A 15,388-nucleotide genomic window follows, 5' to 3' on the forward strand; every position below is an offset into this window, starting at 1 on the left:
TGGACATGAAACCTGTTTTTTACTCTTCTAGAGATTTCAAAACCACTTTTTTTTTCTCATTTTCGACAATGCCATTATCACAATTGCTAAAAAAAAATTTTATTCCCCTATTTGCCGCCATTGCCTTTTTTTTATTTTAAGAGTACTCCACACTCGAGCACACTCGGACACACAGCATTCAGGCAACAAAATTGGATAGTGGAATTTCGACAATCCCATTGCCGAAATTCAACATTTTCTCTCATCCTTTTCTTATTCTCTCTCCTGCTTTTTGGCTGAATTTCGACAATCCCATTGCCGAAATTCAGTCTCTCCTCAATTCGCCAATTAACTTCCGACAGTTCCTATAACACAAATTAACTTTAAATTTTACAATATTAACCCAAAAGACTCATTTTGTTTTGGTCAGGAACCCACAAAGTTGGAAATTAATCCCAAAAAAAAAAATTAATCTCATTTAAATTGTGATGTTTGTCATTCTTTCTGTCTTTTCTGTTGGACCAAATTTCTATCAAAAAACTTTTCTATCTTGTACATATAGCTAGAGATTCTCTAACCTGACAACTACTAATATTCACAATTTTCTAGCCCACCAAACTTTTAAAAAATTGTAGAGATTCATCTTGATGTATACGTCGTCCCTCTCTTGTTCTCAAGATGTATTCATCTTTCAGCGAAAAAAAAGATGTATTCATCTTGAGAACATGCATCAAAGCATCTACTTTATCAATTGCTCTCACTTTCATTCGTTTGCATTATCTCCAACTTACAAGACTTTTGAGAAGCCCCGAAGGCAACTCAATTTCACATTCTTTAGATATTTAGATAATTGATTTAGAGAGTTGCCTATTCCAAGAGAATGCATCTTTGGTTAGGACCATATGTGGATGCCCAACAATGAAGTGGGAGTGCGTCCTTGAAACACTAGACGATGCCAGAAGGCAATCATAAGTTCTAACTCTGAAAATTCTATGGGCATGCATGACCATATGATATCACGTCTTTGAGTAAGAAGGGCAAGTTAAACCTCTAATAGAAAGAAGATGAACCAAAAGCATTTAGGTTAGGTGGATGAAAGCAGTGTCTTTCTGCAACACTGATAATTAAAGGTTGATATTACATCAAAAGGACACACAGTACCCAATTTACGATCACAAAAATAGACCTGAAGAGAGTGGACAAAAGTTTGTTATTTATTTAGAAGAGTTCTCGACAAGTCCTTAGCAAAGCATACAACAGAGTACAGTACCTAATTTAGGATCACAAAAACAGACCTGAAGAGAGTGGACAAAAGTTTGCTGAGTTCTCGACAAGTCCTTCGCAAAGCATACGACAGAGTACAGTACCTAATTTAGGATCACAAAAATAGACCTGAAGAGAGTGGACAAAAGTTTGTTATTTATTTAGAAGAGTTCCCGACAAGTCCTTTGCAAAGCATACAGCAGAGTAGGGATTAGAAGATGCAGTTCATCCTTGGAGACCAATGATACCTGCACAAGAAACAAAGACATAAGTACAATAACTATAACATCAAAGTTAAAACAAAAGAGATGGAATCCAAGATAAGATGAGAAACAAACAAATATTTACATTTGTCAAAGATAATATGTTGTTTTCAGAAAAGGAGAGCAATGAATATAACTAGAAATCCTTTTCATAAGTTCTAAGCAATTTTATCAAAAAACTAGTTAAGGAGCATCAAGTACCTGGGTTTGGTACAACTATCAAAATTTTACTCAGTCTTGCACAATCCGATTTTATATATATATATATATATTTTAAGGGAGGTATCACCATATATATGATTAAAATCTAGAAATACTATAAAGAGGACCCTAAGCTACTAAGCAATATATCAATTTGGTTGTATAGCATGTTTAAATATATGCATTGATTTTATTTCAATGTAATCTGACAAATTTACATACCACAAGCTTCTCGGCCACCTGCATTTCCAGTGCTCTTGCTAAGTTCATGTCCTCCTGGATATATATTATAAAAAAAGGATTAGATAGGAGAAAAGTTTAACGTAAGTTTATAGATAACAATACCTATCATGGCAAGTAAAAGCACACAAGGAAACTATTTTTGACCAGTAAAAGCAGACAACATTTAAAAAAGTAATAATAATTATAGAGAGGGTTAGCTAGCAAAATCACAAAAATTTATGATCAACCATTTAAATAAACAGAAAACAATTCAGACCTTTCGAATAAGATTATTAAAGTCAAAACTTTTTTTTTAACTTAAAAAATATGATCATTAAGGTCAAAACTCAAAAGCACTAGGGGAAAGGCAAAACTTCATTTACAAAAGTCAATATCAGAAAACAATTCAGAGGTTTCAAATAAAATCATTAAGAGGTGGGTTATCAGCGTAACCTACCATCCTCTCTGGAACATGTTTCCATGTCTAGCTCAATGCTAATTTTTACTTGAATGTCAATAACTTGAGAGTAGTCTCCTTTTCTTCAGATATAACTTTAGAGTAGTATTATTTAACTTTCAATTTGAAAGAGAGGAGGGGCAAAGGGATTATCAAAACTTCAGGTTCCTAATATTTACCCAAAATTTTTAGATGTCTTGCTTGACATAGCAACCATTAACCCAAAACGAAAACAAAAGCACCTATTCATACTTCTTATTTACTCCAGAAAGATACAATTTATACACAGATCAAGTTTTTAATTGACAGTCACTAAGTCATTAAAGCTCAGTCAAGTCATCAACGGTTATCTAGGAGGGAAAAAAACACTTAGGATGGTTTCCAAGGTGAGTAAATAGTTACCCTTGCCAAGATCATCTGGATCTGCGTGGACAACAACAGCCCTTCCAATAATGGAATTTGGTCCAGAAAGGGGAATCTGCAAAGATATAAAATACATAAGTCAACAGGAACTATAAAAAGAATAATTATATATATATATATACACACACACTAAAATCAACTAGGAAATGAAGCATACCTGCTTGTCAATGATTGTGAAATTTACTGTGCCTGTACCACAACAATGTAGTGAGAATGTTAGTACCCCAAATGTGTCATACAAAATACATTCCTATCTCAACCCTTCTTATCAGTTAAAAACACAGAATCTAATGGAACTTCAAGCCCCAATAAACAACTATAAGACTGAAGAATTAAGTACAAGACATACCATCAGCACCAACATTGACGTTTCCCAGATCACCAGCATGACGATTCTCATCTTCAGGAGCGCCATGCTCTTTGCTAGCAGGATTGAAATGTGGTCCTACAAGCAGATAGATTAAAAAAAAATTAATAAAAATAAACACGCAAGGGCATTTGATCAGAACAAAGAGTAATCCCTCTACTTTTCCTCTAAACAAATATACAAACATTATGATCATTGGAATATACCAGTTGACATGCAACCGTTTGTTGTGTCTCCAAGAGCGTGCACATGGAAGCCATGGAGTCCAGGTTTAAGACCAGAAATATTTCCAGTTACTGTAGTTGGTCCTGAAAAAATTTTGAAATGAAAATTATTAATTTAAATAGGAAAATAGCAATTTCATTTCCTTATTAATAATACTGAAATTTCAAGTTACCATCTCCTTCCTGGGTGAAGTAGATAGTGCCAGAGACATTCGGACTAGCTCCAAGAACAGCCACAGCCTTCACCATCGTTCTATGTGATCTAAATGAAACAGTTTATCAAAACTATATGATATTAAACATACAAAAACCATTGAAAAGAAAAGGAACACAGAAGATATGCAAAGATATTACAAGTAATAAAGAAAAGGATCGATGTAATGTAAGATAAAGATGTTTAATTGATCACAGTATGCCTTCATAAATATAAGGAAAATAAAATGTCAAAAATATATTAGACAACTCCAACTACATCCAGGTTATGTAATGAGGCCAATTATATGGGAAATAATAAGACTGTTTATTGATTACAGTATTCCTTCACAACAAAACAGAAAATAACATTCAAAGGATATTAGACCACTCTAACTATGTTCAGGTTCTGTAATGATGGCCAATTACTTGAGGGAAATAAAACCCACATGTAAGCATAAAGGCTTGTATAATGTAACCACCGACATAAAATTGGCAGACAGCTTAGTATTGGTAATCGTAATCTTAAATCCTTTTCTAGTAGCTAGTGTTTTGATGGTCTCAAAAATTAAAAGTTTGTTACATATTTTCAAAGGTAGAAAACAGGTTTATTGCGTGTATCTAGAAATTAAAGCAACTTGCTTTCGCAGAATCAGAACCACCATAAACTCAAATAAGCTGATATATACAACAAATAGCATTACAAAACAAAAAGAAAACTTAGCTCAAATAACTATCATATGGCTCGTTTGAGGTGAACAATCACTGTTTTTTCTTCTTTACTTCTCAAAAACCAGTAGAGCACAAATATTACACATATGGATTACTTTATCTACTCCAATTTCTATTACATCCACACCCTAAACCGTCAGCCAACAAAAACTTCCATGGATACAGTGGATGAAGTAGATACAAGCTAAAATATTAGGTCAAAATAAGAATACCCATCTTAAATTCTCTTAATTTTTCTCAACTTCTCGTCTCTCAACATCCCAACAAAGAGTATAATACACACACACACACACATACACACATAATCTAACTAAAAATTAAGAGAACAAAACAGATAATCAAAACATCATAAATCATTATCTAACTCACCAGAACCAAAAACTGAAGCGATCTGTGAACCATCATAAAAATTCGCAAACATGGACAAAAAAAAATCCCAAAAAAAGACACCAAATTTAAGTACAGGATCCTTAAATATAACTTCCTCAACAGTCACATCGACCAAAAGAGAAATCTTTTAACAAAACAAAGATCAACCGGTTTACAAGTAAGAACAAAGATCAGATCTTCAAAATCTAAAGCAAAAAAATCAAGCCAAATTTGACAAATAACTGAAAAATACAACCTTTTTATAAACAAAAAAGAAAATGTGCATCCTTTTTTTCCTTAAGAAACAGATGAAAGAACCAAAACCCAGATCATGAAAGAACAATCTAAGCCTATGTTCAGAAACTAGGAGTGAAAATGAGAGGAGCTCACCTCAGAACACCCCTTAGAAACGGTGGAAAATGATCAGATTGTAGAGATGAGAGATCACAAATCAAATGAGACTATCTGGTGGACCGTGTTCATGGGTATGATCCTATTTATAGTAAAAGAGTAGTAGTGATGAGGCAGTGTGGTCTTCTAGACTTTTCCAACACCTGCTCATTTTGGGTATAATGGTAACTTCAGTACATTTGTAGCTTGTCCAATCTAATGGGATTTACTATTATTTATCAAGGTTAGTTTTGTTACCAACTCTATTTTTATTTTTTCTATAAAACATTTTTAAAAAAAAAAACCTTTTTTTTAATGTTTTATTTTAATTACCTATCTTTTTTTAGTAGACCCCTTCAACAAACTTTTTGAGATTGTTTGTTACATCATTTTAAATACATATTTTCAGTTTTTAAACAATATTATCTTCATTTTCACACATTTTTTCACCCACACATATTTCTAAAAAAACTGAAAACTGTTGTTTAAACACACGTACCAAACGGGACTCTATTTTCTCCACTATATTAAAATATTCTTACTTTATTTTATTTTTTTCAAACAATCCTTTTATATCAAATCTGCACAGTTTGATTTTGTTCAAAGCAAAATTGAGTTTTGCTCCCCAAAATATTGATGAGGCATTTATTAGTTCATTAGAGCAAGAAACATTGAGTTTTGTTCACCACAAAAAAAAAATAATAATAATAATAAAATAAAAAGGAAGTTGAGCTCATTGTGAATGTTCTTAGAAATTTTTTTGTCATATTACTTAATAATTCTTTTATAATTATTTGTTTGCAACTTATTTTGCAAAATAACTTCTTCTAGATTTTTTTTTTTTTTGGGAGAGGAAAACAATTTCATTAAACAAGAAAAGGATTACAACAAAGAGCCATCAGCAGGGATACAAAGTGGGAGGCTCTAAATCTGATATAATCAGATGAGATACAAAAGGTGGGGAAACACATTTCCAAACTTGAGTACAATGGTTGATCTTAGCGAACTAAGCAAGCTTATGAGCAACCCTGTTGTAGTCCCTTTTCAAGTGATTGAAAGAGGAGCAAGAGAAGGAAGCCTTGGCCTGCAAAATACCTTCTACCAAGTGCCCAACTTCACCCCCAATAATGCCTTGGTGAATAGCATGGATAGCCAAGAGAGCATCTGATTCAAAGATGACTTGGGAGAGTTCCATTTCCTGCACCAACATAATGCCTTGCTCTAAAGCATAAAGCTTCGTCCAATCAACTGGGAACTGCGATGGAAGAGACTTATAAAGAGCTGCAATAACCCTGCCAAACATATCTCTAATAACCACCCCAACCCTAGAATTCACTCCCATTTCAAGGGAACACGCCCCATCAACATTTACTTTGAAAACACCAGGAGGTAGGGCAAACTAGCTCATTTGATTGAGCTGTTTAGGGGGGAAATCCGTCATAATGGCGTCGTGGAAGTCGTTTACTAATCTTTGAGCCATCTCCCAAGTTTGAAGGGGCAAAAGGAAACATTTATTATGGAATCGCAAATTCCTATTATGCCAGATCACCTAGGAGATGGCAAAGAAAAGCAATAGGCGCTGCAATGGGGAATTCGCAAGAAAATGGAAGGCAAGGTCTTTGAAGTCTTGAGTTTCCAGTGGCAAACTAAGTGGGTAGCCCTATCAAAGGGCCTAAACTGAGAGGGCAAAGTCACAAGTTATTAAGCTATGTGTTTGTGAGAGTGCCTTTTTCAGGATACTCAGGCCCAAGGATCCCGGGCCTGAATGAAAAAGAAGGATTTGGTGGACCGGGTCTTGATTCACCGCAGCTAACGAGCTGTTTGAGAATCAAGTGAATGCAGAGAATACTCCTGACAATATACAAAAAGACAGCAAACAAAGGATATCGAAGAGTGCCAAAAATTAAAGACGTAAGTTCAGAAGGAAAGAAAAAAAAAGGATTAGTAAGACGATAAAAAAAAAAGGTGCTGTGAGGATCCTGGGAATTATGAAGCAGTGTTTCATTAATAAATTATCTGTTTGATTACAGAAAGCTCACTAGGACGTGATACAAGGTCCAATCAAGCTCAAAAATTGCAGTCTTGAATGGCTATTTCAGCCTTCAAAACTTGCAAAGTTTGATTCTCGTTGAATCCGAGTATGTGCAATAGTGGCCTTTACAGGATATCGGGAAGCAGTATTTGTTCTTCCTTCAGTATTTTTCTTTCTGCATAGATTTTTTCTGATGGTTCTTTCTAGATAATTTCTTCTTTCTTGTGTTCCTTTCTTTTTTTTTCTCGCTGCCCTCTTCACAACCCGTCCCCTCCTTTTATAATGGAGTTTCTCTGGGTGTCCCGGGTTCCCCTGTTTTGTTCTTTTGCAAACAGAGCATGTTCTGTCCCTATCACCTCGGTAAGTCCTTTTGCCGTTTTCTCTCATTCTTTCCTTCTCTTGGTTCTGATTCCTTCGAAAGCTTCTGGTTGGCCATCCTCTTTGGGACGTGCTGAGGTATGCCCTTCTCGGCATCCCCATTTCTGGCGTATTTCTCTTTTCCCTTTCTTTCCTATTTGGGCGGAATCCTATTCTGCCGTTTTTGAAAGTCATTCGTTGCCATTCTTCTTCCCTGTCCTGGTTCCCCGAGGCCCTTTTGCTGTCTGTGCCATGAGAGGTCGCTCGCGTTTCTTGTTTTTTTCTTTTCCTGTCTTCTTTCTACCGATCTGTCCCAGTCTTCCTTTTTATTTGTGCTTGAAGGGATCTGCGCTTATTGAGGATCCTTGCTTCTTTATGCTTTGCCGTGGTCTCTTTTTTGGATGCTTCTTTCTTTTCTGGGCTTCAGGATCCTCTGGGCCTTCCTCTTATTCCCCCATGGGTCATCCGTATCTATTGCTTTGGGCTTAGCCTGGATTTTTTCCTTTTGGGCTTGACTTGTTCTTCTGTTTTTGGGCTTATTTTATTATGACCCTTTTTAGACCTCAACAGTGTTAAGCACTCAACTTCCTCATCACAGACTGAGCAAGTGTAGTTGGAGCACAGACCCCTCATCTGCATATTGTCCAATGTTGGCAGGCCATTTAATCAAGCTCTCCAAGCGAAGATTTTGACTTTTTCCGAGAGCTCTAACTTCCAAAGATTCCTCCACAGTGGGGAATTAGGGTCACCCGAAGAGCACTCTGCAACCTCAAGTGATTCTAGGAGATTGACAGCAATAAAATAAGTGCTTTTAATAGAGAATTCTCCTTTTTTATTCCCAATTCAGATGATTTTGTCATCGGGCATATTGTAGCTCAAGGGAATCTTGAGAATAGTATCTACTTCAAAAGGCAGGAAGAGAGCTCTAACAGAATTGGCCTTCCACCACCTTGTGTTCGAGTCAATGAAAGAGGAGATCATGGGGAAGTCTTCAGTGATTCGAGGGGGGGGGGGGGAAATGTCTTTAAAGGTTGAGGGGGTTGGGAGCCACTTATCATCCCAGATATGTATCCTTCGACCATTCTCGACTCTCCAGCGGGTGCCCCTTCTAAGGACCTCAAGGCTATTATGAATACTCCTCCATGTATAGGAGGGGTCGTTGCCTAAGCTAGCACTAATCACATCACAATAGGGAAAATATTTTGCCTTGAGAATGCGTGCTGCCAGTGAGCTTGGATTTGTGAGAATTCTCCAAGCTTGCTTAGCTAGAAGGGCTAGATTGAAAGCCTGCAAATTTCGAAACCCCAAACCCCCAAGAGATTTTGCTTGCACATCTTTCTCCAACTAATCCAAGCAATTTTCGACTCTTGGTTTTTTTGCCCCCACCAAAAATTCCTCATCATTCTTTCAAGCTCATCACAAAGGCTTTTCAAAAGTTGGAAGTAGCTCATGGTGTAGGTGGCGATGGCTTGGGCCACCGCCTTAATGAGAATTTCCTTCCCACTCGAAGAGAGTAATTTCCCTTTCCAACCAGCCAACTTCAAACCCACCCTTTCTAGATCTTGTCTCTACAAGAGATTAGTTCTTTAATACTAAATCTTGTGTAGTCATTTTAAAATTTTTTGTTCATTTAAATGAAGAGGTGAATTCCACCTAAACAAATCATGAAACTCATTTTTTGAAAAAAAATAAAATCAGCTAATCTCTCACTGTCCTGCAAAAATTCATGTGTGTTGGCTTTTCTACTTCAACAAGTTTGCTACTGGCTAACACTATCGAGATTTTAAGACTAACCACACACTAATAGAAAATTTACTACCTTTGAGTATAATACTTCATAGACGTTTTAAATATGTGATGTGGTTTTGTTTGTTTCAACGTTAATATTTTCTAGAAAATGAGTCATTTTTCAAAAAATATTTTTTATAAAACTATCTCATTTTCCTATATTTGGTAACAACCTTAAATGAGTTGAAAAAAAACTCCTAATTTTCCTTATTTAGTTTGCTATGAGATAGAATTGTTCTTAAAAAAAAAAAAAAAAATTAGTGGAAAACAATCTCTAAAAATAAGCCATAATTTTTCTGTTGACCAAAGATAGTTTTCCATTTATTTTTATTTATTTATTTTTTTATACTACCAAACACTAGAAAACATGGAAAACTATATTTACATAAAGTTTTCCATCGAAACAAATAGAGTGGACTTTATTGTCACCAAGGGCATAGTAAAAAATTTTAACAACAGGGGCCAAATTAAGAATTCATATGTTAGTCATAATATTATCAAATTAAATAAATTATAATATTTTAAAACCCCAATGAATATATAAAAATTATTTTTTTGCTATAAAGATGTACAAAATATATTAATGAAGAATTAAGCATCTCCCACCAAAGTTATGCTTGAAAAAGTTCTTTCATTAAATAAATCATCCATTATCATCTCCTTAGTCTTTAAGAAAATGATTAAAAAATTAATCTTGAAAAAAAATCATAAAATTTTAATTTTAATTAATAATTCCTATATGGTATGACTTTCACTTCCCATATTTAACTATTGCATTAAGCATAATAACAAAATTATCTTAAATCTTAATCAACTAGAAACAAACAATTGCAAATTTAAACAGATAAAATTTAATTTTGAAAACCATGCATAGAAGAAGAGCCATTAAGCACAACTAAAAAATTTATCTTAAGTCTTAGTCAACCAGTAACAAAAAATTGCAAATTTAAGCAAATAATGTTTATTTTTTTAATACAATGCACAGAAGAGAGAGAACATAAAAAATCACTAAAGCCCAGTACACGTTTTGGGTGAGCTTTTTTTCTACCCACCTCATCATCATAGGTTTTATTGTTGCATAGTGCATGCTTTCACTTTTGCACACATAAGTATTAAAATAAAAATTAAAAAAAAAAATGCCAACAAGTGATTTATGGTATAACCGTAAAAGTGTCATTTAGCTGGGATCACTTCAACAAACAAAATTTGTACTATGTAAATGTAAAGTCTAGACCCGATACTCAAAATATCATTTTGGAGGGGTCACCCTTTAAATTTTGGAGTCCCAACTATTAAATTTTAAGAGCCCAACTAATGTTTCAGCCCATATTATTGAAATATTTTGAATTTTTAGGGGCTCCCCATCCAACAACGTACCTTCACCCGTAGTTGCTACCAGCCTACCATCCATTGAAATTCAATCCTGCATCGCTTCAATTGATTCATTATCTTTCTCTAGAGACTCTTTCCTTCAGGCATTCATCAACCTTGGCTTGCAACATGTGGGCAGCTATGGCATGCTAACAACAAGTCATGCAGCTTGCTACATGCATGGGAAGCCTTGGGTTGCTACTAGCAGGTTAAAGAGACGATATCTAAATAGAGTGATAAACAAAATATTTAACAAACGAGACATTAGCATGGTATTTGTCTCTTCAAAAGATGAGTTCCAACTTGAGAATTGTATGTTTTTTAAATACAAAAAGGGTTATTTTGCCAAATACAATTCTGATTGAGAATCATATAGGAATCTTATGTGGAAGAGATGAGAGGGTGAAAAGGATACTTAGCCGAATAAGTTTTTCTTAAAGGGTTATTTTGCCAAATATATATATATATATATATTTATATATATATATATATATATATTTTTAATTATTAAGAAAAAACAGGGGATATAATCTCTAGACTAAATTTACTAATTAAATCATCTACACTTCAATAGTAATGCCTAATAATTTTTTTAAAATAAGAAACAAAATTTTTCGGAAAATTTTTGCATTGAAAAGTTGAATTTTTTAATTATGAAAAATATTACCTTTAATCCTATTTAAAAATCACCTTTTGGTAGCCAAAAATGGTAAATAAAAGAAAGGATAGGCCAATTTGCTATTGAATCTAAAAGAAGAATGAAAGTGATTGGTGAATGATCATAAATTTTGTTAATTTTATGTTTGGTACAAGATACGTACATATGAGACGAATTAAAATTATAAAGTGTGTCATATTAGAATTCATAACATTACTACCATGCATTTTAAGCGTGATAATCACTCCACAAGTATAAATTTTTATGAGGTGAGGGAGGTAAGGGTCGGAGTTCAAGTATCCAAAAAGGAAATTTACATATATATATTTAAATTAGGTTAGAGTAAGAATTATATCTCACATGCAAAAAAAGAATTCAGGACATAAGTTGCAATTGAGGTTAGTCCAACTACTAGCAACCTTTTTCATATATAAGTGGAATCCTGACTTCACGAGGGAAAAAAAAAAAGACACATACTTGTGTAAAAAACCTCTAATGAAAAAAAAAATATATATATATTGCTTATTATTCACATAGATTGTTTTTTATTATTTAGATTGTGTGCATATGTCTGTTGCTTAGAAATTTTGATTTTAGAGAAGTGGATGTACTAGCAGCCTCTTCCTTTCTTTAAAATTTTTATTTCTGGAATATTATTAAGCGGTTTGTTATTAAAATCATGTTTTCTATTGTTTTAAAAAAAAAAAAATAATAGCTTATGGAGAAATCAGAAATGTTCCATTTAGGTCCAAAAGATTTTGATTCTCAAAAAAAAGTTAAAGGTCCAAAAGATTTTGATTCTCAAAAAAAGTAAATAAAGGTCCAAAAGATTTTATCTTCATATATGAAAGGTATCTTAGGGGCTGTTTGGATTTGCTGTTTCCATAACTCATAACTCTGTTTCCATCACCCATAACTCAAAAATGGTGGAACCCATGGCTGAGAAGTCCGTTTAATTTTTGTTTCCATAACTTAGTTTTCAATGGCATTTTCGTAATTAAACCCACATACATGGGACCCATTGTTAGTGCAAAGTCACACCAGGCACACCTTTTTCTTCTTCTTTCTTTCTTTCTGCTTCACAGACTCACTCCAATGGCCCTTTTTTTCTTCTTCTTCATTCTTTTTCTTTCTTTTCCTCTTCACAGAAACACCAAATATACTTTATCAAAAAAAAAAAAAAAAAACATATGGGTACCGATTTCTCAAACCTAGAAAATCAAACCCATAAACACATGAGTTAGATGAAACACACTAATACAGAAACACAAACCCACAAACATGTTCACCATGGGTTTGACTCCATAGCCGCTGTTGCTTCATGATTTCACAAACCCACAAGCATCCTCCGTGGCAGCCACCCTTTCCCTTGCCACCACTGCTTATGATTTTACGAGCTCGACCTCCCTTGTCGCAGTTGTTCTAGAGAAAGATGAAGGGAAAAAAAGAAAAAAAAAAGAAAAAGAAAAAAGGAGAGGTAGGTTGATTTCACAAGCTCGACCTCTTGATCCCGCAGCTGTTCCAAAGAAAAAAAAAAAAAAAGAAGAGAAAAGTCTTCTTTGGGTCAATGTGTGGGTCCCACAAAACAGTTGAAATAATTGAGTAATGTTAAGTGAAAACAGTTGCCAAACGAGTGGGTATTAGGAAATTAGGGTATTTTAAGTGATGAGTGACGAAAATTGAGTAAGGAGTGATGAGTGATAAAAAAAAAAACACAAAAACACAAACCCACAAACATGTTCACCATGGGTCTGACTCCATAGCCGCTGTTGCTTCATGATTTCACAAACCCACAAACATCCTCCGTGGTAGCCACCCTCTCCCTCACCACCGTTGCTCATGATTCCACGAGCTCGACCTCCCTCGTCGCAGCTGTTCTATAGAAAGATGAAGGGAAAAAAAGAAAAAAAGAAAAAAAAGGAGAGGTAGGTTGATTTCACAAGCTCGACCTCTTGATCCCGTAGCTGTTCCAGAGAAAGACAAAGAAAAAAAGAAGAAAAAAGAAGAGAAAAGTCTTCTTTGGGTCAATGTGTGGGTCCCACAAAACAGTAAAAATAATTGAGTAATGTTAAGTGAAAACAGTTGCCAAACGGGTGGGTATTAGGAAATTGGGGTATTTTAAGTGATGAGTGACGAAAATTGAGTGAAGAGTGATGAGTGATAAAAAAAAAAAAAAATTTCAAACAGGGCCTTAATCTCCATGCAGGCATGCACAATATACCACCGAAAACCAAGGCTACCGACATATATGTCAACAAAAACAAACACTTTTGGCCGCTCAGGTTGACATTAAGTTTGGCCTGGTTCGTGTTAAATCATAAATGATGAAGACCTGGCAAATAATGTGTTGAGTTCTCAATCTATACCCAACCACCCAATTTTTTTCTACGCTAATTTACCATGGATTTGGCATCTTTCCATGCTAACACTTAGGGTTTGTTGGAGGAGTGGAATAATGTAAGCATAGAAAATGGTGAAATGATGAAAAAGTGAAAACCAAGGCTACCAATATATATGTCAAAGAAAACAAACACTTTTGGCCGCTCAGGTTGACATTAAGTTTGGCCTAGTTCGAGTTAAATCATAAATGATTGAGACCTGGCAAATAATGTGTTGAGATCTCAATCTATACCCAACCACCCACTTTTTTCTCCGCTAATTTACAATGGATTTGGCATCTATTCCATGCTAACACTTAGGGTTTGTTGGAGGAGTGGAATAGTGAGAGCATAGAAAATGGTGAAATGATGAAAAAATTGGAGAATAGAAAAAATTTTAATTTCTCTCATTTTTGTTTGGTTGAGAGTGGAAAAGTGAAGAGTTAGAAAAAGTAAGTTTGTATAAATTTACTCATATATCCTTGTTAAAAAATAATGGCCAATTAAAACAAATAAATGACAAACCACCAAAAAAAAAAAATCACTCAATTCATTAAAAAATAAAAATCATGTCTAGTTAAACAAAGAAAAAAAAAAAAGAAGAAGGCATTGCCTAAAAAAAAAAGGGGAGGAAACGTCCCCAAGACAGCACAAAAAAGAAAAAAAAAAAAAAGGTTGTACATGGTCATTTTTGTCTATAGCCTCATTTTCTCTTTTTAGTTTTCTCTCCGATTTGGAGAGAAAATTTTTGGTGGGATTGGAGAGAAAATCTAGACCTTACCATTTATTTTCCTTCCTCCATACTCAACCAAACACACTCCAAAAAGTTTTTATTCCTATTTTCTTTCCAAAGCCCAATCCTGAAGACAATGGTTAAGGAGTTTCTGAGTCTTTAGCTAGCGACTTCTTCCCTTCATCTTTCCTGTACATGTATCTGACCTAGTATTTACTCCAATACATTTTAGCTCATTTAATTACTACACTTATAAATAATAAATGAGCCTCTTTCATATTAATTCCCCCCATATTTACATGTAAGTTGCCAAATTTTTAATCATTTTAATTATTTAATATGAAAACGGTACCACCACAAGTGAGGGTGGCATTACTTGGTGAAGGATGGATATGGCCGAGATGAAGCATGAAACAGCCCAGCTCTTTGTTTTCCACTTTTATGCCTCTCTGCCTCCGACATCCCATTTTAGTATCTGTCATGAATTGGAACACCTCATAATGAGAGATAGCCTTTTCCCTTTTTTTTTTTTTTTTTTTTTTTTGATTTTTGATTTTTGTATCTGGGTAGCAAAATTATACTACAAGATGTCATATTGTGAGCTATAATATTAATGAGTGTAACATGTACAAATTTTGTGGATATAGTTTGTGCACACTAATTACACTCATCTTCACCCTTATTATCACCCACTCACACTTAAGGTTGAAGATGAGTTTTATACAAATGGCATGTTCTTACATTTTAACAGGACAACCTAGGCCCAATTCCACATAATCACATATTAGCCGCCAGGATTAAAATAAATAAATAAGTTCAAATACTAGGATACAACTTGTTTAAAATGAATCATTACTCAAGCAACTCCAAGGTGCTCTCCATTAGTCTCCAATACGCATTTAACTTCATAAGAAATTTAGAATTTTACTTGGGACCCCTCAGCCAAGTAACATATTGAAATTCAAAGATCAATAAACAGTGCAAGAAGT

At 34.3% G+C, this 15,388-nt stretch overlaps 2 protein-coding genes across 5 annotated transcripts; both read right to left on the reverse strand.

Annotated features, from left to right (window-relative positions):
* Positions 1 to 1,160: 1,160 nt before the first annotated feature.
* Positions 1,161 to 5,191, reverse strand: LOC115981495 (superoxide dismutase [Cu-Zn] 4A). 4 transcript variants are annotated; one of them, XM_031103678.1, is made up of 9 exons: positions 5,083 to 5,191; positions 3,573 to 3,661; positions 3,382 to 3,483; positions 3,158 to 3,253; positions 2,966 to 2,997; positions 2,788 to 2,863; positions 1,929 to 1,982; positions 1,426 to 1,490; positions 1,161 to 1,219 (listed from the first exon to the last, which is right to left on the reverse strand). In XM_031103678.1, exons 2-8 carry the CDS (start codon positions 3,646 to 3,648, stop codon positions 1,468 to 1,470), a joined length of 459 nt encoding a protein of 152 aa, XP_030959538.1. In that variant the 5' UTR covers positions 3,649 to 3,661; positions 5,083 to 5,191; the 3' UTR covers positions 1,161 to 1,219; positions 1,426 to 1,467. The 4 variants fall into 4 exon arrangements, with proteins under 4 accessions (XP_030959538.1, XP_030959537.1, XP_030959536.1 ...); XM_031103677.1 differs by having other exon boundaries at positions 1,161 to 1,216; positions 1,423 to 1,490; XM_031103676.1 differs by having other exon boundaries at positions 1,161 to 1,490.
* Positions 5,192 to 6,088: 897 nt separating this feature from the next.
* LOC115979726 lies at positions 6,089 to 6,424 on the reverse strand. Its single transcript, XM_031101789.1, has one exon. It carries the CDS (start codon positions 6,422 to 6,424, stop codon positions 6,089 to 6,091), a length of 336 nt encoding a protein of 111 aa, XP_030957649.1.
* Positions 6,425 to 15,388: the final 8,964 nt, after the last annotated feature.

This window comes from Quercus lobata, chromosome 3 (assembly GCF_001633185.2).
Source record: "Quercus lobata isolate SW786 chromosome 3, ValleyOak3.0 Primary Assembly, whole genome shotgun sequence".
Taxonomy (NCBI): Eukaryota; Viridiplantae; Streptophyta; class Magnoliopsida; order Fagales; family Fagaceae; genus Quercus; species Quercus lobata.

What these genes read in the sequence shown, in the direction of transcription:
- LOC115981495 (XM_031103678.1), bottom strand. Translation starts at nt 3,648, where the DNA reads ATGGTGAAGGCTGTGGCTGTTCTTGGAGCTAGTCCGAATGTCTCTGGC. An exon ending in CGTCAATGTTGGTGCTGATG is followed by an intron (nt 2,998 to 3,157) that starts GTATGTCTTGTA and finishes GTTGTGGTACAG; the next exon opens with GCACAGTAAATTTCACAATC. An exon ending in TCACAATCATTGACAAGCAG is followed by an intron (nt 2,864 to 2,965) that starts GTATGCTTCATT and finishes ATATCTTTGCAG; the next exon opens with ATTCCCCTTTCTGGACCAAA.
- LOC115979726 (XM_031101789.1), bottom strand. Translation starts at nt 6,424, where the DNA reads ATGGGAGTGAATTCTAGGGTTGGGGTGGTTATTAGAGATATGTTTGGC.